This window comes from Paroedura picta, chromosome 13 (genome assembly GCF_049243985.1).
Source record: "Paroedura picta isolate Pp20150507F chromosome 13, Ppicta_v3.0, whole genome shotgun sequence".
NCBI lineage: Eukaryota > Metazoa > Chordata > Lepidosauria > Squamata > Gekkonidae > Paroedura > Paroedura picta.
The window spans coordinates 7,460,157-7,483,728 of record NC_135381.1 but is presented as its reverse complement, the minus strand read 5'-3'; the positions used below and the strand labels follow the sequence as shown (position 1 = coordinate 7,483,728).

The 23,572-nt window shown below is 47.5% G+C and overlaps 1 protein-coding gene across 27 annotated transcripts in view; it reads right to left on the bottom strand.

Moving 5' to 3' along the window:
* The window catches only part of FBRSL1 (fibrosin like 1), a 668,249-nt gene that overhangs the window by 8,827 nt on the left and 635,850 nt on the right, over nt 1-23,572 (bottom strand). For 13 of the 27 annotated variants that reach the window (XM_077309268.1, XM_077309269.1, XM_077309248.1 and 10 more), the window contains 8 exons: nt 21,065-21,285; nt 17,359-17,409; nt 14,370-14,465; nt 9,460-9,531; nt 8,570-8,608; nt 7,468-7,539; nt 7,038-7,121; nt 4,160-4,292 (listed from right to left, as the gene is read on the bottom strand). In XM_077309268.1, coding sequence (XP_077165383.1) covers nt 4,160-4,292; nt 7,038-7,121; nt 7,468-7,539; nt 8,570-8,608; nt 9,460-9,531; nt 14,370-14,465; nt 17,359-17,409; nt 21,065-21,285 — 768 coding nt within the window. Of the gene's footprint in view, nt 1-4,159; nt 4,293-7,037; nt 7,122-7,467; nt 7,540-8,569; nt 8,609-9,459; nt 9,532-14,369; nt 14,466-17,358; nt 17,410-21,064; nt 21,286-21,404; nt 21,566-23,572 lie in introns of all 27 variants that reach the window. The other 14 variants (XM_077309256.1, XM_077309258.1, XM_077309267.1 and 11 more) reach the window with 7 other exon arrangements.

Sequence of the window (23,572 nt, the reverse complement as noted above, 5' to 3'; positions counted from 1 at the left end):
GGAAGGCAATTTGAGACACACGGGACGCTTTGAGAGTCATGAGGCCTGCTTGATGACCTTGGGCCTGTCATGGTTGTCCCATAGCTCTCTCAGCCCCACCTATCTCCCAAGGTGTCTGCTGTGGGGAGAAGGACAAGCGATTGTCAGCCACTTTGAGATGCCTTCGGGTAGTGAAAAGCAGGTTACAAAAAAAAAATATTTTAAGTAGAGTACTGAGAAAGAGTTCTGAAGTGCCTCAACATAGTTCTGAAGTAGCTACCCTCTAAAACCATACTGTGTGTTGTTGTTGTTGTTGTTGTTGTTTTTTTGCTAATATGGTTTTACTGTTACCTGGCTGGTTCTCTTTCCTTGTGTGTCTTGATTTTCACATTGTCGTGAATTCTCCATAAAGGGAGAAAGTGGGGTACAGATGTTCAGAGCAAGCAAATGTCTCTCAGTTCAGAGACCCATCAGTGGACAAAAGGGAGTCAGTGTTCTTTGCACGTCTGTTTTCTCACCCAGGCCCTGGTTCAGCCTGCCTACTAGAACTCCTTTCAGTACCCCTAAGTACTGTCACAAAGACGTAAGGCAAACACAGCAAATGTGGGACAGGAAACCCCCCTCAAACCTCCTGAGATCAAGCCACCTGAATGAAACACATAAGGCGCTCACCGGAAAGTCTTTCAAACACACTTTACAAAAGGGCCACAAGACCGATCTTGGGGCAGAGCCTTGCTTCCAAAAGCTGCCAGTTTGTTGTCACCTTTAGGATACACCTGTCCTTAATTTTTCATGTTGTGCGAGGCCATGAAATAAACAGGATCATAGCCTAGGCCAGGGGGAGTCAAACTGCGGCCTTCCACAGGTCCATGTACTACAATTCCCATGAGCCCCTGCCAGCATTCGCTGGCAGGGGCTCATGGGAATTGTAGTACATGGACCTCTGGAGGGCCGCAGTTTGACTCCCCCTGGCCTAGGCCTTAGCGGAAAAGCAAAGACAGCTCTGAAGCAGGAGATGGCCACACATTCTTTTCCAATCTCCTTTTTTTGGAACCAAAGCACTGAGTTTGGTTTTCCTCTCTGTGACTCCTCATCTCTAAGGACGCTCGGGTTCATTGGCCATGTGGGATAAAGCAGGCTATCAGCTCATGCTGAGGCTAGTCAAACTAGCGTTCTTTATCAGCAACGGGCAGAATCTGATATTCAAGTGAAAAAGCCGGGGATGGACAAATGATAAATGATCCACTGGGGTTGATAATCCAGATTATCCTTGGGCATTATCTGTTTCCCTGCAGCTTTTCCAGTCTTACCTATCTCCTCCTAACTCGTGTTTGTTTGGGTCACTTCCACCTGAAATATGGATGTCCGTGTCCTCCCAACGCCATCGACAACAGCATCACCGGTTAAGGGTGACAATTTGTCGAAGGAGGACTCTTCCAAACAACACAGCTGTGTGCTAAAGTGCTACACGGGGATGTATCTAGTAATCTGGATGGACACGTTTTAAATTCTGTAAGAGATTGCCGGCCAACGCAACCCAAAGATGGAAATGAGGTTCAGATGTTCAGTGAATTGCTCCAGGTTTTGGGAGGGGAAAAACGGAGTGTTGAAGAAGGGGGGAAGAAGTGAGTGACAGAAGGATCCTATCAAAATAGCAACAATCACCCAAGTTAACCAAGGGCTGGTGACATCGCTAAACGTCATTTGGTTTGATATCTGACCAATATTGGTACTACATCGTCAACGTAGAATCATAGGATCCTAGAGTTGGAAGGGGCCATCCAGGCCATCTAGTCCCACCCCCTACTCAGTGCAGGATCAGCCTCAAGCACCCAGGAAAAGTTTCTGTCCAGCCGCTGCTTGAAGACCTCAAGCGACGGGGAGCTCACCACTTCCTTGGTCAGCTGATTGCACTACTTAACTATTCTGACTGGGAAATTTCCCCTCCCTCTGATACTATGCTGGTATTATTTGAGATATCATGGTAGTAACCATGTGGCCCAGGATCTTGCTTCTCTCTCTCCTCTGCTTCCCGCCCCAGCAGATAACCCCAGAACTCCCATGCCTCTCTGCTCGGTGGAAACTTTAACCTCATGATTTTGCCAACCGAGAAATCCCTTGACGTCAGGGAATGCGTTCTGAAAACACACTAGCCGACCCTCCGAAGCGGACCGCACCGTGCGATGATCGGAAAGCGATTGAGCGAACCAGCTCCAAGCAACCAGAAAACGAATCCGGGAAACTTTAGAGAGTCAAGACGCCGCAGCTAAGGGGACCCGGCGTTATCTATAAACACCGCAACTTGCTTGGCTGCCTCGAGATGGATGGAGGCTGTCGTCTCCCTAATCCTTTAGGATTTCAGAAGGTGTATAATGGATGGGGGGTTTCTTCCAAGGAGACGGCTTACAAACTTGACTACGTGGGGCTGATAATAGAACAGAAAAGGAAGGGAAGAGAGACGGAAGGGAGAAATCCTCCGCAGAAAGCCGGGGACAGCGGATGTGGGCTGTCAGGAAGTTATTAAATATGTTTGCCGGGGAGCCGATCATCCATCCCAGAGACAGGCGGGCCTTACGTCTTTCGCAGTAACAAGGCAAAGTGGCAGAACCCATGATTCATACCAAGTCTACTTGGGCTTCGATAAGGTGAGGAGAGGGGCCCTCCGATACTGTAAAGGAAAAGATTTATTCATCTCCACATAACAGCTGCATGTTTGTTCACCCTGCTCTTCCCTGATAGCCCACTTTTATTGAGATTTAGTGTTCAATGACTCCTGTGATTAATATACTCACAGATGAGTTGCAACAGGGTTATTTATCTGGATGTGTGTTTGTGTGTGCGAAATGAAAGGCTTCTATTAATTTGGCTCCTTTAATAAATCTCTTTAGCCAGCGCGAGGGCCTTCACTGGCCATCCCAGGCATAGGGGAAAACCTCGCTTGTCCTAACGCTGGACCTTGTGAGGCCTGCAGATCTGTTTTTCAAGACCGAAAAACCCTCAGGCTTCTCAAGCGAATCCATGGAATTCATGTGAACAAATAAGGGGGCGTCATAAAAATATCCGGCAGCAAGGCCCAAATTGGAGATCATGATTCTCTATCAGCCCAAGGGACAGAGACATTTGTTTATGAACCACAAAACATAAGACAAGAACAGAGTTCGGTTTCTCAATCCGTGGGTCGGGACTGAAAAGTAGAGGAGCTGTTTTTAGCACTCCGCTTTTTAAAACCCGAAGGAGTCTCATAGCAGCTGGCAATCGTCTACCTTTCCACTCTTCACATCAGACACCCTGTGAGGCAGGCGAGGCTGAGAGAGCTCTGACAGAACTGTGACTGGACCAAGGTCACCCAGCCGGCTGCATGTGGAGGAAGAGCAGGGAATCAAACCCAGTTCTCCAGATTAGAGGTCGCTCCTCTTAGCCACTGCACAAAGCTGGGCTGCAAAACCTCTGGGCTGCAAACGCTGGCAGGGGCTCATGGGAATTGTAGTCCATGAACATCTGGAGGACCACAGGTTGACCACCCCCGTGCTAAAGGACCGAGACACCAGGGAGTTTGAGACGGCCTCCTAGTCCAGCTGGGATGTGAGATAACGTTCTCTTGGGCTACGCGTGGAATACAAATCAGGAAGGGGAGAGTGCCCTGGGCTTAAACAGAATAGGGAAAGTGGGAGATGTTCTCATGGACAGCTTGGATCTGCGCATGTTCCCAATGCACCAGATAATTAACTTGCTGTAATACATGAAGGCCTGGGGCCAGAAAGCATCAGAATCCAACTCCTTGTCCGATTTCGCTTGCAGCCTGCACGCTGCTCCGTGAGTTATTTCCCTATAAACTTCAATGGAGGGAAGGGGAAGGTGTCACAAATGGCTCTAGTTAATCCTCCCAGTAGTTTTGTGCTGTGATTTCTCTCTGGCTCCACAGGACAAGGCTCTCAGAGGCTTTTTAGCCCTCCAGAACCTTCATACTTTCTATATCCCATAGATCAAGGACGAAGCAAACCTTGCCAAACACGTGTTCGTCCTTGCCGAATTTTGCAGCGTAGTTGGGGAGGAGTTAAGTTTTGACCCGTGCTTGTGCCCATTGCTGTTACTATTATCATTATCATTATCATTATTATTATTATTATTATTATTATTATTATTATTATTATTATCAAAGACACACAATCCTTCTCCTCACCTGTGGTGGAAAACAGAGGCCGCGCAAGATCCTGAGGATAATGGAACCCTGGGAACACTCCAGGGGCGGGAGGTCGGCTGAACAGGTCAAGTTTTCCTCCGATTTCTAACTTGTGGGGATCCAGCTGCATTTGCTGTCAAAGGATACAAAAAAACACACACTCTGATTATACATTTAGTCATTCTTTCCTCGGAGAGGGGAAGGGGGAGAGGGCTCCGAGCAAAGGGCTCAAGCACGGCCGGGGAGTGCAACGCCTGCGGCCCACCTCCAACAAGTCGCGCTCTGACAGGCGCCTCTCCGCCAGGCGTGTTCGCTCTGCAGCTTCTCAGCTGCTCGGCCTCCTCCACGGGAACGAGTCCTGAAGGGATCCCTTAGCCCTATGGCGTTAACTTGGTGGGAGGGTGCAATGTGCTATGCCAAACTATGCTGGGTGGAGATACCCCCTCAAACAGTCTACAGTCCTGCCTCACAAACACAAACAGACACACAAAAAACACACTTCCACAGGCGAGGAGCTGCAGACAGAACCCGGGCCTTGAGAAGAGAGGGATGATGGATTCGGGTGCTCGCCTATTTCGGCTCAGAGGGAGCAAGCGACGGAGGCTTGTAGAGACTAACCCTTTGGGGAGGGGGATGAACCGAAAAGGAAGACAGGACAGGATTCCCTTCCGCCACGGACATGGAAAAGTGCTTCACGGGCCCGAATTCCATTCCTTTTAACATGTTCTGAGTGTCAAATGCAGAACTAGACTACAACATGGCTGCTGGCGGGATGGTAGGGGTGGGTAGGCAGGAAATAAGGCGGATCATTGGCTGCATACTGATATGCTGATATAACTTCCTGTATGCCAGGAAGTGATGTCAGGGCATCACTGGCAAGGTCATTATGTTGCTGGTGAGGGCCCCCCTGCCAGTAAGCCCTTCTTGCTCGTTGTCAGTGCCTGCCTGGCAACCCTAGTCTACAATAAAGTGCGCGGGAAGCAGAGTGGCCACTGGTCCGGAAGATCTTCACCAGGTCATGCAGAAGTATTGTATTTTCTTCCCAATGAGTGACAGCTGCAAATGGCCTATAGAAATCCAGGCAACGTTCCACAACTACAGGAGGAGGGGCAGATCGAGCGGTTGTGGGAGCCGCCGGGATTAGCAACCCTGCGTGTCTCCCTCCCAAGAGGTGTCGCAAGACATGATGCAAAATTGTAGCACTCTGGGTTCCCCTGCCCTTGTTCCCCTTCAGTTGTTGCTGCTTGCCAGGGAGGGAAACCTCAACTACACCACAACATGATGTCATTCGAAAAGGAAACTAATGGGGAGAGAGTATAGGAAGTGGAGAGCACGGGGCAGTCACTTTCGGCAATTGCTGGACACCTCCCGTAACGCCTAGTTCCATCCACAATGTCAAACGAAACGGTATGGTGTCAATTATCATGTTCCATCTTACACAGAGTGAAACTAATAATACAACTACTACTAGAGAGTCTTAAGATAATGTTCCTTCCCAGCATTGGTGCCTGCCTGGCTATATCTGGTGCCTCAACCTGGCAAAGCACTGAGCTGGTCATCGCTGCTGGCTAGCATGTTCCCTTGGGTCAAGACTGTCCGTAAAAACGAGTGCGCCTTAACCAGTTCTGCCTTCCATGAGTATGGAAAGCCCTGCCTTTGAAGAGCCAGACCGAGTCATCTCTGGCCTGATTCGTTTCTACCGATGGGTGTGCGTTTTTGAAGTTTCTGCTCAAAAGCAGCAATACGCTCACCAAACAAGACCGTGAGAGCATTCTGTAAAAGGCAGCGAGAGCCTTGCCAATCAGTGGGCCACGGGGATGGATCCGGCTTTCTGATTTTTGCAGGACCCTAGTTAACTCGGTTGCGGCCTTGAATATTCATCGATGGCGGTTGTGCTGACTGCTTCATGGTGAAAGAAGGCGTGCAAAAGCAGCGGCTACAGTTCGGCCCAATTTGTGCATGCTAGCTGCAAAACAAGGAGCTCTCAAAGGGACCTAGCATTCTCCCACTCGTCTGCAGTCCAACATGGCTTTGAATCGTTGAGCAGCAGTTGAACAGATATCAGTTGACAGCAGAGTGTCGGGGATTTGAATCTGCAGGTGCTGCTGAACCTAAAGTTGCTAAATCAAAAGTTCTGAAACTCAGGTGGTCTTCATGACAGAGTTGTTATTTAATTCTCCTTCCCCAGCTGAGAACGCCATCTACCAGCAGACTTCCCCTATTTTCCTCTGGGCCCCAATATATCGACCACCGATAACGGGATCTCTTAAGATTGAACCTACCATGGCCGAGAATTGCACTAATGCATATCTGTAACAAACTTCCAAACATCTAAATATCTGAACACTTTAACACCAACCATGAGGCTTGGGGCCAGGTTAACAGGGTTGAGCTGAATGGGGTTATCCTGGGCGGTGGAGGGAGGTTTTTAGTGGCTGTTGATATTGTGGTTTTATTATCTTGTTGCGAACCACCATGACGTAGCTGTCCTGAGAGCAGAAATCAATAAGTCCAATAATTCCATAAATAAATACATTCTAGTTGTAAGTGTTGGGATCTCGTCATGGAACGTAAAGCCGCACCCAGTTCGGGCTCTCCTTGTAGAATCCCCCCAAATGGCATTTCTCCAGTAAAAGAGGTGTGGAAACGGCGGCTCTGAAAGTCATTGAGATCCTTCAAGGCCAGAGTGGCTCGAGGACTGAGGCCTCTGGAAACCCTCAGGGTTCTAAAGGTTTTCGACCAAGGGGGCAACCTGCTGTTCCTACACGTCTTACCTTTCCGATTCCACGGTCCCCCTCCACCCCTCCCCGCCACATCATACAGCAGCCAAATCCCCCCCAAAAAGCACCTCTGACACAAGGACTGTCATTCTACTCGCCTGCTCTATGTTTTGTAAAATGTCCTTCACCGTACTGCTCATTTCACTCTGAACAGGATAACACTCCATATTCCACAGGAGGTACTAGTGCAGAAGGGAAATGATATTAAACACGCGTGCTTCGTACGCCCCCGCCCTCCCCCCAAAGCCTCCCCAGCCTTGCTATGGATCTTTCCATATTTAACGACTTTTCCACTTGGTTTTGGGGTGTTTTTTCCCCCACGAGGCGAGCGCAGCCATGCAACGCTTCCGCAGGGAGATGTCAAAAGACAGAGAAAGGCTTTCATGAATGCCACCTTACAAACGCAAACAAACGGCATGGGAAGCTACTTCTTGTCTGGTATTCGGGGCGGGGAGGAGCATAGGGGGGATTATAGCCTGTCGAAAGTCGGAAAAGGGTTCTTCCTTCCAGAGAAAGGTGTCCATTTACCTTTATCTTCTGCTGGTGGTGGTAGATCTGCCAGGCGATCTGGACGTGGACGGCACACCACTTGCCAGGCTTCTGCGATTTGATGGATTTTTAAGAAAAGGAAGAAGGGGGAGGAAGGTTGGAGTTTAAAATACTAGCAATCTACAAAATTGCCACCGACAGACAGCTCAAGAAACAGGATCAGCTGTCTGAGCGTGCTGGAAGTTAAACTTGTCGATTTGTGTTTACTATTCAGAAACAGAGATTTAAAATAAAAAAAAGATTTCTGGAGGGAAGAGACGTTCTATAATCTTTTGTCACAAATCATGGGCTACGTGGTCCTCATCAAATATAAACCATTATGTTTCTCATGGGCGCGTAAATGATTTAGGATGCTCCGGTGATCTCTGAGGCGGCCGAGCCGAAGCCCGTATCCCTCGTCCCCAACCTTTTTGAGCCTGTGAGCATCACTGAAGTTTTGACATGAGATGGCGGGTCTAGCCACAAAATGGCTCCCTTAAGAGGCAGAGCCAGATACAAAATGGCTGCCACTGATTCCCTTCAGTCACCCAGTGAAGCCCCTTGTGCTGCATTGCCAAGGCAAGAAAGATCTGCACTGCCAATCAGATTGCCGATGGCCAATCAGAAGTGAGCCCTGCTCACTTGGTGAAAACGTTTGGCGAGCACCAGAGTCCTCACAAGCACACCATTCTGGGGGACCCCTGAGTTAAGCGCTTTTGTAAGCAATGGCTGAAGGTACAAAAAAATCAATTCATTATACATCCGTTAATTCCAGATAAAGGATCCAGTGCTCTACACCGCTCCGTGTTCCTTCCCCTCATAAATATTACAGAGTAAATTGTGCAGGATAAAAGGCATTGTGTTGAGTTGTTCAACTAACGAAGTGATCGGTTTGCATAAGGCCTGCAGGCCGCAGAACCCAGCTTTTCCTGGCGCTGAATTTGGGCCACCTTGCAAAGCCGAAGCAGGAATAGTCTACTGAGTACACTTTAAACCACATCCAGTTTTTTTTTTTTAAAGAGAGCCAACACAGTCTTTCATAATATGCTTTTACATTTCCAAAAGCACAAGAATATTAAAAAAAGTAAAAGCCCTGACAAACCTTACTTACTCGTACTGGAGGCCGATATGGGTCAGACACCTAAGGAAAATGAAAAAAAGGAGATCAGCCTCCTCTCAAAAAAAAGGAATGTCATTCAAGGGAAGGGGTGACACGGAACTGAACCCAACAAGGAGAGAGTCACTTGGGAAGACAGGCGCTTCCGATTGTCGTTGGAACAAACAAAGGAGCCTCATGCTGAATCAGAGAACCAGTCTACCATTAGTCTGGATCAGCCTTTCTCAAGGAAGGGTTTCCTGAATGGGTGGGACTTAATCAATTTTAATGTATTTAAATTAAATTGATAAACATTTATCACGTGACATGACTATATATGGTCATGTCAAGCGCCCCCTCCCCGCCCATGGCCAATGATGGGCCTGGAGGCTGTGAGAAGGGGAGGAGCCGTGGGTGGGCGTGTCCACAGCTCTGCTTCCCCACCATATTCTGCATGATTGCGCCATTTCTGGCATTTCTCAAAGCCTGAAGCTTTCAGGGATTTCTCAGTGGTAAAAAAGTTGAGAAAGGCTGATCTACACTGATAAAACAGAATCAAAAAATAGCTAAATAAAATAGCTAAACACAATGTTTACATTGACCCACCCTTAATACCAAGGCTTCTGAAAAAGAGACATCCTGGGAACTGAAGGCAGAACCAAAAATCATGTCTCTTTTTGCAGCAAAGATGCACTTTGTTACGAACATGGGACAGTCTTTAAGCAGCGGCTGGACGAACACTAGACAGGGATGCTTTAGGCTGCACAGAGTAGGGGTTGGACTTAAGGGCCTGTATGGTCCCTTCTGTGATTCTAGGACTTAAAATCTGATTTTATAATGGCCAAAACTTCAGCACTGTTAATCAACCAGACAGTAGTTGGCACTTCTATACCTACCCCTGGTGTCTTTTGCAGGAGAGTGTGGTGCACTGTGCCAGGCCTGCTTGCCACGTCAATTGGATTTGAAGTCTACGAGAAAACACAACCAAACATGAGCCACATTGCAGTGCTCCCCCGCCCATTTTTACACAGTTCTAGCTAAAAGTGAGAGCTTTCTCACAGGACACTCATGGTACATCTAAATGTTAGATTAGTAGATCCCAACAGAGGTAACGGAGAGATGCTACGAACACAGGTCGGATGGGAAAGGAAGACATGCGCGGCAGACAGAGAAAGAGATCTTCCTTTCAAGAGTCAGTGCTCTCTTGAGCCCATGCCTGATGAAACCCATGAAAGGTGTTTCCCAGGAGAGAATCCCCTTATGGTTCCGTTTGAGAGGAAGTGCTATCCTTTGGCAATTAACCCCCCAGTTAACTCAGCCTGGAGTCTACGGTTGTGAGACTTTACCCCCCTTTTACATCAGCCTCTGGCATCCATTCTCTCTCTCGCTGGACGAGGCGGGGCACGGTGCCAGCGATCACTCTTTCCCTTCCCATGACAGGGCACCTGTTGTTCTCCGAGACGAGTACAGAAAGTTTAGCTTTAATTCCCCAGCGAGACATTTAACTGCCGGGCTCGAGCCAAGCGCCTGTCAGGTTTCAAGCGGGGAAGGCTCCAGAGCAGCCCACTAAGATCCTCTTGCCGTTTAGGTATGCCAGGTCAAGGGTGGTTTCAAGAGGCTGAGGGGTGGGAGGGAACCAAACAAAATCTTTTCCCTGCTCCGAGTGCAAGGGGAAGGGCTGTCCGGGCTCTTTGGCGGGCTGACGGGCAGAGAGGCCTGCGTTTTAAGGTCACATCACATTAACGGCATGAGTGATAGAGTGCCCTTTGGTCCTTCTGTCTCTCCCCCTCACCCCCCCAAGACAGATGGAAAAGCTTCCTTTGGCAAAGTAAATTGAATACTTTTGACCTTTTCCGAGTTCCTAGCTCATGAGAAATGGCCTTTGGGAACGGAGCGGGAGAAGTCTGCAGTCAGGTTGGATTCATGTGCTGGGGATTTACACGCCAGGCCTCGGGGAAGTGACATGAGAAGTGGGGAGGGAAAGGAAAACAAACTCTCTGCTGCAGAGGGCAAAGGATTCATGATGCCACGGCCGGCCACTGAGAACGCTTCTGTCACGATGATCTAGGTCTTCGCAGGGCCACGCGGGAGGGAGAGGGAAGTTTGAGGAGAAGGAAAGGGCTGGATGATTTGTGCCGGGTTTTGGCCTGCTGCAGAGACTCCAGCCTGATCTTCCTTCCGAGGAGGTGAATCACGACTGCTGCGACTTATAGAAAATTTAGCTGCATCGGCTACGCTTCTGATTCCGCAAAGTCGAACGGTACGAAGCTGCAAAATGCAGGAAGAGGTTTCTCTACGGGGCACGCTCACGTGTACCGTGGAGGGGGGCAAAGTTGGGCTAGTTCCTTGTGCTGTTTTACCCGCTGTAAGCAGGTAGGGGGTGGACCCCTAAAAAAATCACAAGGAAGTTTGTCCCTTTGAAAACCTTCATGGAAAAGACGAGGCACAGAACTGGCTCCATGCTGGGCCGAGCGATCGCTGATTGCAGTCGAGGGGGAACTATCCTTGGGAGATGCAGAAGCTGATTAGCCCTGGACTTTTGTCAAGGATTTAATGCTTTCAAGGCCCCTGCCTTTTGGTGCTCATTCAAAACCTGTCTCTCGCCGCAGGGCAGCAGCAGAGTGCGGTGAAGTGGCCGGGTCACTCTTTTGCACATAAGTGTTCACCGGTAGAGAGCAGATGGAGATGGGGGAGAACAGTCGTACAATCGGCTGCCTATCAATGATCCAAAGTAATGTGGGGGAAAAGCAAAAGACAAGCTTCTTGGAAGCTATCTCAGAAAGGCTACGTGAATTAATCGCTATATTTAGAGCAGTGTTCCAAGCTAATTGGGTTCTAAGGGACTTGTGCTTTGACCTGGATGGGCCAGACTAGCCCGATATTGTCAGATCTCAGAAGTCCTGGTTCGTACTTGGATGGGAGACCACCAAGGAACTCCATGCTCTGTATGCAGAGGCAAGCAATGGCGAACCACCTCTAAACATGTCTTGCCTTGAGAGCCCCATCAAGAATCGTAAATTGGCCAAGACTTGACAGCACTTTCCACCAACTGATACATGCGCTCTTTCAGCCATGCTCCTTCCTTCCGGATACTGGATTATCTGATAGTTCTAGCCATCTTGGTCTGCAGCAGAAGAGGTAGACTCAAGTCCAGTAGCATCTTAAGAGGCCCACAAGGTTTTCGGGCTTTATGCTTATGAGAGTCAAGCGTCCCTTTGTCAGATTATCTGGATTATCTGAAGTCACCACAGCACCCTAGCACTGACACCGTTCCGCAGACGAGCTTGAAAGAACAAAATGACCACTTGAAGCAAAAAGCCGCAGTGCTCCATGGTTCCGCAAGGCGTAACGTATAGCAAGGCTGCCTTTTCTGCAGAATGTGCTTTCTTATCTCTGCACGAAGATGCGTCTACAGAAATGACAGGACATCCATACGACCTCATCGCTTAGGAACGTGGCTTTATCAAAACAAGGCCCAGCTTCATGTTTCTAAGGATGTAATCAATAACTGTCTGTGTATTATGGATTGTTTTTCCTCTTCCCTTCTAAAACTGACTGAATGTATTAGTACATTTTGCAAATTACTCTGTGTACGGGAGGAAGGGAGTCCAGAATGGCAGGACAGTTAGATGCAGAAATTCCCTGACCTGATAGCTTAACAAATCTCGATTCTACCCTCGTATAGTGCATTTCTGCTGTAATAAATGTTTGATGGTAAAGACTGTACCTTTAAGACCAACAAAGATTTATTCAAGGTGTGAGCTTTCGAGTGCAAGCACTCTTCCTCAGACTATGAACTGACCATCACGACAGTGGGAATATATAAGCAAAAGTTAATCCTCTTACATTACTAAACTGCGTCACAGCATCCAAATACAGCCATATGATAATTCTTTGCTAAACCAGCCAATCAGACTCCTCGAATTCAGTTGGAGTTCACAAAAAACACGGGAGAAATAAAACTGTATTTTGTTTTCTCATGCCCAGTTAGAGAGCAATAGGAGAAGAGCTGATGGCAAGCAGAGGCAGCCGCTTAGCTGGCCAGTATCACGGATGGTGCGATTTCTGGCTGTCAGCTTCCCTGCAGCTGTCCCCTGGACTTTGCTTTACCACTGTCCAGAGCAGGGGTAGTCAAACTGCGGCCCTCCAGATGTCCGTGGACTACAATTCCCAGGAGCCCCTGCCAGCATTCGCTGGCAATCTCCTGGGAATTGTAGTCCATGGACATCTGGAGGGCCGCAATTTGACTACCCCTGGTCCAGAGGTTTCACTGCACAGGCGTGGTGGGAAAAGAAAAACTGTTTTCGATATGTCCACCCCAATGCTTTATCAATGGTACAAGCTCAGGACCCATGGCTAGTTGCTATTTACTGATGTGCATTTCAAAGGAAATAGTTCTTTTTACAGAGAGTGATTAAAATGTGGAATTAGGCACGGACAGCTTTAAAAGGGGATGAGATAGGTTTTACAGAGGATAGCTCCATCAGTGGCTACTAGCTGTGGTGACTTAAGGGAACCTCTGCATCTAGGGGCAGTCAACCGCTGAATCCCAGAGGCAGGAGGCAACATTAGAGGAAGGTCTCAAGCTCTCTACCCTGTTGTTGGCCCACCAGAGGACATGGTTGGCCACTGTGTGAGACAGGATGCTGGACTAGATGGACCCCTGGTCTGATCCAGCAGGGCTCTTCTTAGGAAGGCCTCAGCCTCTATGCTCTGTTGCTGGCCCTCCAGAGGAACTGGCCGGCCACAGTGACAGAGAAAGGATACTGGACTAGATGGACCCCTGGTCTCATCCACCAGGGCTCTTGGGATGTTCTTATAAAGGCTGTAAATAGATATTAACCGGGAGAGGGATAATCATTAACGTCAACCTCACTTTTCCACCTTAATGTCCGATTTAAAAATGTACTTGATTACATACAGTATTTTCCCCAACGTCTAAGGGGGTAGAGAAAATGCCATGTCCCATAAAACGTTTCTTTACTAGCTGTTCCTGGGGAGCTGGGGACTAGTGACAGCTACACATTCCCCCTCTAACATCTAATTAGGTCCTCTGAGAAGCACTCATTATCTTCAAGGAGGTGGATTTTTTTTTTCTTTAAAAAAGGCTTCGCTTGCTTATGATAGGAAGGCACTTGGCATTTCTGCATATCTTCCCATGCAGGATCCTTTCAGTGACCCCCTAAGTTAGGTCAGCATTGTGAGAATCGCAGACTCATAGAATTGGAAGTGACCTTCATGGTCATCTCGTCCAACCCCCTGCAGAATGCACCCACCACACTGTATCCAAAGGTTCCCACAGGCTCTGAAAGGTTGGAGACTCCTGGCCTAGACCATCACTCCGCCCCATGTACTCACCAAAAAACAAACAAGCCCCACCTTCAGAAAGTTTTCCTACGCATAGCATTATAAAAACCTGGTTCTCTCCCCCAGGAATCTGGTCTGACCCATTCTACCACCTCAGGGATCTTGCTGCTTCATTCCAGCTCCTCTCTGGACCAGGCCTGAGAGAAAGTGTTTTGCCCTAAAGCCACTCATTAAATTCATAGCAGAGGCGAGATTTGAACCAGGGCCTAGTCTACATACAATAGATACAATAGATAATGCACTTTCAATGTGCTTTCGCGGAACAGGAAAATCTACTTCTAAAGTGCACTGAAAGTGCATTATCTCTTGTGTGCAGACTAGGCCCAGGAATCCTCCTAGAGAGTGGATATATCTCATTTCGACATGGTGTTCATGCATTCCAATCCTTCTATTCTCGAGGAGGAACAGAGAACTGAAGGAGGCCATAATAAATCTGTACCTTCGGCTGAAAGGCTCCTTGAAGAGACCCGAAGGGACCTGAATGCGGAAGCATCGGCGGCATTCCGGGCATGGCTGGAGGGTAACTTGGAAAGAACTAGAGGAGGGGAAGAAAGAGAGAAGGGGGAGGGAGTCCTTAGTTAGAGATAAATAATAAATGTGTGAGCAAAGTCTGCTCCAACTGTACGAACTTTTAATTAAAAAGAAGAAACAGCAGAACAACAGAAATTAAATTTCAAGACTTTTGCTTTGGAAAAAAAGAAGAACAAGACTAGGAAGCCAGATGAAATCTCATGATATATTTAACAACTTTTTTTTTTAAACAAGAAAAAATCCAGGGGTTCATTTCAGAGTGACACAGCCCATTGCTGCCATTCTCCTAAATTTAATTCACAGCTGTTTGGATTGGTCCCTCTCAAAAGGGGATGTTCTGTGGAAAGTACAGGCTGTCTGCGGTTGTCAGCTGTGTGAAGCCTATTTTGGTGCCAAGGAAAGTGCAGTTTGAAAGAGCAATCTATCCGCAGCCCAGACAGCGCTGAACTGAATGTGAAATGCAGGGTGTGAATACATTTTCAAACCTTGCTGCTGACTGGCTGCAAGATAATTCCTTGGAATCTCACTGCCGGCAAGAGGCATTTAAAGACAGGGCCACAGTGACTGTTGTTTGAGTCTGATGATAGGACATTCCTTACTACAACAGTGTCCCAAGATAAACCTGATATAGCCCAGGAACACACCGCAGTTAGGCTGGTGGCACTGTGATAGGAACCCCTGAGCCAGGTGGGAATTAATTTTTAATATATTTTTAAAATTTGCTAAACTTTTACCAGGTAATGTGACCATATGGCCATGTTGACCCGCCCCCTCTTCCAAAATGGCCAGTGATGGGCCTGGAGGGGGTGAGAAGGGGAGGGACTCTGGGTGGGTGGGCATGTACACACGTATGCTTCTCGGTCATATTCTGCACGATGGCACCACTTCTGGGGTTTCTGAAAGTCTGAAGAATGTTTCGGAAGTTTCTCAACAGTGAAAAAGTTGAGAAAGGCTCCCGTAAACGGTCTGAGACCTTCATACCTGTGAGACCACCTCCTCCATTTCATCCCCCCCAAGAGGCTTAAGATCTCATGAGCAAAATCTGCTCTCCAGCTCCAAAGAGGCCACATTGGACTCAACTGGGGCCAGGGCTTCAGCCTTGCTCGCACTGAGGAGGACAAAGCCTAAGTCAGACTGTGCTCTATCTTCAAGAGCAGGTTTACCAGGCCTCAAGGAAGAGTCCTTCCTACCAAAGGCCCATCCATTGCAGATTTTCTAGGCCTGTGTCAGACCAAACGTTTTCTGGACCACAACTTGAAATGCCTCCATTTCACAAGAGGGGAGGAAATTAGCCTCTGCGATAATTCTCCAGTGCTGCTATTAAGGCCCTTCTGCAAAACATGTCACTTTTAGCGAGTGTGAAAGCAGCCCGCTTGGCATCTCTAATCTTTATCTGCCTCCCAGTTACAAGGTAATTATCACAGTTGCCAGCCATGAAGTCCACTATTATCAGCACACGCTTTTAATTTTCCACAGTCTGCGGTCCCAGAATGCCGCGTCTGATGCGGCCGCTGATAAAAGGAGCCGCGGGAGAATGAAAGGTGATAAGCGCGCCATCAGGCAAAGCGCTGCAAGGGCGATGCTGCCTCGCTCGGATTCTGGCACTGTCTTTTAGGAGGAAGACGGGCAGGAGGGGTCCCGCTCCCTCCAAAGCTTCTGTCTCCCGGCCGTGATAAAACAGCTCCCCTAAAACCACCCCTAGCCCAAAGGTGTGCCTTTATCGATTCTCCAAATCGCCCCGATTTCTGACACCAACACAGCTCCGTCGGTTTATATCAATGCCCATTAAAATGTTTTGTATGTGTGGAAATGCTTTTGTGGCTTCTTGTCAATGCGGTTGTGTTTGAGCTTTAGAGGTGAGAAGGCGTTTGCGCTGGTTCCAACGAGAGGCTATTTAGATCTACAAGCTAGTTTCCTACTCTGAGAGAAGATGGGGCAAATAGAGAAGACTCTACAGCAGGCCTTCTCAACTGGGGTTTCGTGAATCTCTGGGGTTTCTTGACAGCCTTGGAAGGGGTTCCTGGATGGGTGGGGAGTAATTATTTAAATATATTTTTAAAATTTGTTAAACAAAAGTATTGGGTGATATGATTGTGTTAGGTTAAGGATGGTTAGGACTGATCCTGCGTTGAGCAGGGGGTTGGACTAGATGGCCTGTATGGCCCCTTCCAACTCTATGATTCCATGATTCTATGACCATATATGGTCATGTGACCCGCCCCCTCCCAAAATGGCCAATGTTGGAACTGGAGGGGGTGGAGAGGGGAGGAGTTCTGGGTGGGCGTTTACACATCTATGCTTCCCAACCATATACTGCACAATCGCGCCACTTCTGGGGTTTCAGACTGAGCACTCACTGAGGTGGTAAAACTGAGATGGGAAACCAATGTCATGGTTGAACCTACTGCAGGCCACAAGTGGTGAGGCATGGCTCCTTCATACAAAAAAGATCTCCCTATAAATAGGGAACAAAATGTCAAGAAAACAGCTTGGCCTCCCTCCTGATAGGCTCAGTTTCTATATGCGGGGTAGCAGGATGTTTTGTTTACGGGGAAGGCATTCAATCATTGCCGATAGAAGAGGTATAGCCCCAACATGAGTTTATCGCTACATTTTTTTAAAAAGCAACAAAGGAAGAAGAAAGTGCTGAACATACGAAGGAAAAGCTAAAAAAATGTGGACCATAGAAAAGAGGTTTATAATTTCATTGTTTCAAAAAGTTATGACAGATTGAGAAGAAAAATAAAAGGGGGGGGGGAATTCAAGGACTGGGGAATAAACTTAGAGAAACCTGCTGCACTGAGTGACTCAAGGAAAACATGGGCAAGCTCAAGTCTAGAACAACCCTACCTTAGCAAACAAACAAACAAACCCCGAAGACCTGCAAAAGCACTCACGTTGGAATGTCGAAAATAAGGATTATCGAGCTTGGGAGCATATTTGTCGAACTGTAAAAAAAAAGAGAAACAAGACAGAAATGAGTTTGCTTCATTATAGATATGGAATGCAGCTTAAGCACAATGGAAGCATGTTTTCACCAGACATGATACACAGGGTGTGTTTGAAGAGCACCTGCATATTTTCCATACATCATTGGCTTCTGAAACCTGTAGATTTGCAGATGGACACCTAGGGGAACATTTCCCCACCACCAAAGTTTTTCCTTTGATTATTATCACGATAATTCCAAAAAGAATCTTAGGTTGACCTAAAAGCTTCATGAGCTGGAATAGCCAACTTCATTTGGTTCCTGTGGGACGCAATGGTAGTCTTCATTTTCCTTTGCCTATCACTCGTTCTTGTACTATCTTGGGCTACTTTGGGCCAGAACAATTCTGCAGGTTATGTCGACGGCATTCCCATTTCAACAGGATCTGAGAGTCTCGCTCAAAATGCGTCTCGTAAATCTGTCACTGAACCCACCGGTTCCGGTCCAGGCCCATGTCCAACCGTCTCCCCACAGAATTGCCCTGGTTTCAGTGACATTTTATCCTACCCTGACCCTTCTCTGATTGCCACTCCCCATCCCATTTTTACTATTCGATTTCAGCCCAGCTTCACTCAAAAAGGCATAAAAATGAAATATTGGGGATCCTTGATATTTGTTTTGGTCATCAAGTTGCAACCGACATACGCTCAACCACATGGGGAAGGCTTTCTAAACTGGGGGTTTATGCAACCCTGGGGTTTCTTGTCCATCCTTCAAGGGTTTGCCTGAATGGGTGGGTGTTAATTAATTTTGTATATATTTTAAAAATGTGTTAAACCGTTATTGGGTGATACGACCATATATGGTCATGTCGATCCCACCTCTTCTAAAATGGCCAATGATTGGCCTGGAGGGGGTGGGAAGGGGAGGCACCTCGGGGAGGTGTGTCCACAGCTCTGCTTCCCAACCATATCCTGCACGATCATGCCGCTTCTGGGGTTTCTCAAAGCCTGAAGAAATGTTTCAGGGTTTTCTCAACAGTAAAAAAGGAGAGAGACAAACAGAGATGGTTTGCTATTCCCAGCCTCTGTGTTGAAACCCTGATATTCCTTGGTGGTCATTCATCCAAATTCTAACTAGGGCTCACCTTGCTTAGCTGTTGAGAACTGATGAGATCAGGCTACCCTCGATCATCGAGATAAGGGTAACCTTGCTATACGAATACATAAACCCTTACATCTTCCTCATGTTTTGTCCTGGAATTTCACCTCCCTTGCATTGCTTGTTGGAGCACAGTGTGGCTTTTAACTCCCCTGCCATGTGTCTCACCTGAGTCCCATTGGTACTGTTACTATGCCCTTTGAAGAATGCATGCATTCCACTTTAAGCAATAGGGAGATGTATTTGTGGGGGGGGGAGGAGAATAGTGAGCAATGACCCCTTTGAAATGCCACTCATTTGGCAAGCCAGCTGTTGTTGTATGCTCTTCCTCCATACAGGAGAGCAGATTTGCAATTGTGTTAATTACAGTTATTACGGGAGTCATGTACCCTCCAGTGTAAATACCATAAATTACTAAAACACATGCAGCTGGCAGTTTCAACGCCACCCGCTCCAGCATTCCGATTAATAAGCCCCACCGCCTACCACGTTTCCCCTCCGCTCCCAGCCTTTTTAAGGGATCCATGTGTTCTGTCTGGTGTCAGAGAGACATTTGATCTTTTTATATTTTTATTCGGAGGCTGGCATTCTCCCTCCTCCTTCCCAGAAAGCCCAAAAGGTGCAACCTGATCCCAACTCTACCCAGAAGGGCTTTATCTATCCAAATCTGCCTGGCCTTTTAACCCCGGATACAGACAAGAGGTCTCCAGGTCAGGACCTGAAATCCTCCCTCCCCCCCACCCCCAATCAAGCTGGTTAAGAATTCTCGGAAGCTCAGAAGCTCACACGCCATTTTTGTGCTGGAGGTAATCTATAGCTTTTGTTTTTCGATTTCGGTTTGGACCTGTAACGCAAGCCTATCTAGTGAAATCTAAGGAGACAGGGAGCTTAAACGTAACAAAGGAGGGCAGAGCAAAGCCGTTTTCACCCTTTACGCCTGACATCAACAGGGTGTGGGTGGGTAGGAAAGGAGCTTTTCGAGATCAGATATCAAGATTCTTAAACTACATGCCAGGCCTTCAAGGAAAAGGTCTGAGATTGCTTTACACAGCAAAAGGAGGGGAGGGGGGAGAAATGAAAGGAAAGTATTTGCACGGTGCTCAAACACCTGGGTAGGGATGGGGGGTGGTGGCAGTTACTGCTCTCATTGTTCTGCAGCTAAGCGGATTAGAAAAACGAACAATTTCGTCAAGCCATCAGCAGCAGGAACGAAAAGCGAAAAATGTCATTTCCCATGAGTTTGCCCCAAAATGCTGTTTTGGAATGTCGGCTGCAAGAGAAAAGGAGAACGCGTTTCTCTCCCTTTTTCCGAAAGGAGGAAAAGCTTCATGCAGTCTACCAAAAAAGAAAAAAAAAGATACACATTGCCTTGCCAGGACGAAAAAAACGTACTTGGAAGAATTTTCCGAGATCAGAACTTGATAACGGCAGCAAACGGGGGTAAACCACACATAACGTCATCATGATAAATCTTGAAAGACAAAGAGGCATGGAAAAAAACGTACAGCTTTTTTGGCAAGATGTGGCCCATGCTACGGGTTTGATACTCCCTCCAATGAGTCCCCCTTTGGCTAAAGCAATGACATGCTATGACGTTTTGATTCGAGTGGGTGGAGCTTTCTGCCATGGGTGAGTGGGGGGGTTATGCACAAACAACGTGAACCTACCCGCCAGCCTGAAGAAGGTCCCTCACTCGTGTTGTATGCAAACATTAAACTTTAGACCGTGGTCGGTGATAAAAAAACAGATAAACATCTTTCGGTTCTTAGACTGCCCAGTCAAATATTGACATTCACAAAAACCGGGACCGGGTGAGGGCATTGCACCGAACGGTAAAGGACTGGAAATATTTAAAACAGAGCGGAGCAGGCAAAACATTACGGCAACGTTGGGGGCGAGTGAGTAACGACATAGGCTACGGGAAACTTGTAACGCCTGGGCCATTTCTTTGTGTACAGATTTTGTGTGAGAGAAAGCCGTAAAATTTCAACTTTCCCCCCCCCCATTAAAATTATTAGTCAGAAACATGCCACGTCAGCTTTTCAAAACATATAAGAGGACAACAACGAAGGAGCGTTTAACATTCACACAATACTTTTTTTTTTTCCCCTTCTGGAAACAGACCTTGAGAAAATTAACATTGAGATAGGGTTTGGGGAAGAGGATCTTAGGAAATCTTGCACTGCATTTAAAAAGAAACATAACCCCCAAAGGGGCGCCACTGCATTTGGTTGTACCAAGGGTAGTGAAACTGCGGCCCTCCAGATGCCCATGGACTACAGTTCCCATGAGCCCCTGCCAGCGTTCGCTGGCAGGGGCTCATGGGAACTGTAGTCCATGGGCATCTGGAGGGCCACAGTTTGACTACCCCTGGCTTATACTTCAAATAACTGTCCTTTCAAAACAGGATGCTTTATCTAACACAGGGAAGATGACCAATTCTGAGCGCCCGTCTTGAAGTGGGTAAGGGGCGGCAAGGCTTTCTTTGCCCCCGGCAGTCTACTTATCCTCACATTTCGGGCAGGGGTACGCACCAGGGGAGGTGCGGTGGGCGGCATCGGGGCTAGGCTGGGTGGAAAGGGGGTGAATGTGTGCTGGTGGGTGTGCTGGTGGGTGTGCTGGTGCTGGTGGAATTCTGCCCTCAGCGGCGGCACCGGGCCGAGAGGACCACCGGCCCTGTCCGAACTCTGAACCAAAAACCGGTTGTTCAGCTCTTGCCTGAGCAGCTCGCGACCTGGAAGAGGGAGAGAGAACGGGAGAAGGGGGAGGGTGGAGGGAGAAGAGACACAAGGGCACGACGGCCGGTGAGTTCCACAAAGACGCAGGAGGAAAGAAAAGAGTCAAGATATTCACCTGGCATTCCCTGTTTCGGCAGGTCATGCTGTGGTGGTTTTCTACGTGAGGACTCATTGGTGGAGGTAAGAGAGATGCCTGTGACAAAGTACCAATCAGAATCCCCGAATGAGGCTGGCAATACATGATTGGTTGGTTGAATGATATCAACAGGCTGGTATCTAAAGGCAAGAGAGAACACCATGAGTCATCACAGCAGAAAACATACTGGGGCGTTATCAACAAGACGTCCCCCCTCCCGGCTCCCTCCTCCCAGCCCAAGAACAGTGAAGGTACGATTTCTTTTTTTTTCAAAGGTCCCCTCGGGATTCACAAAACCCGACCACTTCTTCACTGTTCTTTCTTTCCAACCCACCAACACTGCATGCTTTACATTTAGAGGCATTTCTTCTGCGCTTCGTATATAAGGACGGGGGTGGGTGGGTGGGGTGGTATATTGTAATTTGGGAGATAGCTCAACCACCCGGTTTTGAAAAAGCCAATGGGAACAACACCTTATCAATAAAAGCATTACTTCTTTTAAAAAATAAAACCTTTCAGTCTTCCAGACGGTGGCTCATTTTGTTTGAATCAGAGCGGTGAAGTCAAGGACTGGTGGAAGCGTACAAGGAATAGCACAACTAAGCAATTCCTAAACATTCCAGAGGGATGCTCCCAACCCTCACCCACCACAGATATATACTTTTCAAGTAGCTCCTAGAATTGCCAACCTCTAGGTCGGTTACACAAGAAAAAAAAACCCACTGTGTGAAGGCAACACAATAAGAATGTGAACAATACGCTACTCGAAATTCCAAATCCAAACGAGGAAGCGATTTGGAATTTCCAGTGGCATTCCTATAACTTCTTAATATCTTTGTAGCATTACTATGGTTGGTTTGTTCTTTCAAAGCGCTGGATAAAGCCTTTCTCCATATTGTACATATTTTTATTGTGTTGTCTTTACACAGTGGATTTTTTCCCTCTTGTCTATCCTCTAGGTCGGGCCTGGTGTTCGCCTGAAATGACATCTGATCTGCAGCCTACAGAGATCAATTCCCCTTGAGGAAATGGCAGTCTTAGAGGGTGGGTATCCCATTCCAGCTGAACTACCTCCCCCCCAAACTCTTGAGGCTCCGCCCACAAATCCCCAGACAGTCCAGTTTGGAATTGGCAACCTGGGCCTAATCTGCACACATAGCATAATGCACTTTCAATGTGCTTTCGCAGCTGGATTTTCGTGTGCAGAACAGGATAATCTAAAATGCATCGGAAGTGCATTATCCATCATGTGCAGAGTGGGCCTTAGTGTCACAGATCAGGACTGAGAGCCAAGTGATTTTGACTGTTCACACATTCTGCTTCCTGCATGGAAAACCGTTCCCCGTCCCCCCCCCCCTTAGGAACTGCATTTAATGACGTTAGCATGATAATTTACAAAGACTGCTTTCAGCGTTTTTTCTCTTATTCCCTAGCAACCTTTTTACATTCTGTCCCTGTCCCCACCCCCCGTCTATGACAGAAGCAACTGCCATGGGGATCAATGTCTTCCAAGAACGGGATCGTTTGTCCTGTTTTTAGAAGGGGAAAATGGATCGTGGGGATTCTATTTGGGAAACAATTCTTGCAAGTACTTTTAGGAGTTAGGAGGAGGGCCCTCTGTTCTTTAATAGGGACTGTGGCCTCACTGTTTCTTCTTTCTTCTGTTAAAACAAGCTAAGAAGACTGTTATTTTAAAACAACCCTCTTCCTGAGAACACAGTCATAGAAGAGGACCGCACAATCCTACTCTTTCATTTTGGTCAGTAGCTATCGATGGATTCTTCTTGCCTGTATATTCCCCCCCTGCAAAAAAAAGAAAGAGATCCTAACCCAAAAAATAATCCTTCATGGTTCAGGGAGCTTGCAGTCCTTCTTCTTAGTTCCCAAAACAATTAAAGACAGTTTTCAGGATTACATTGATAGGGGTGGGGAGGGTAGAACAGGAATAGAAAACTCTTCTGTGTGGAAAGAAATGGGTACAGGAGGGTTAATGGGCTTCTCTCTGAAACGTGGTATATCTGGCAGGCTAGAATACACTTGTGGTTTGCATTAAACATCTAATCCATGGGAGCTTTTCCCTAAGCTTCCAGAAGCAGCTGCTGTTGCCCGAAAAGGAACGCCCTCTCCAAGATTATTTAGCACACTAA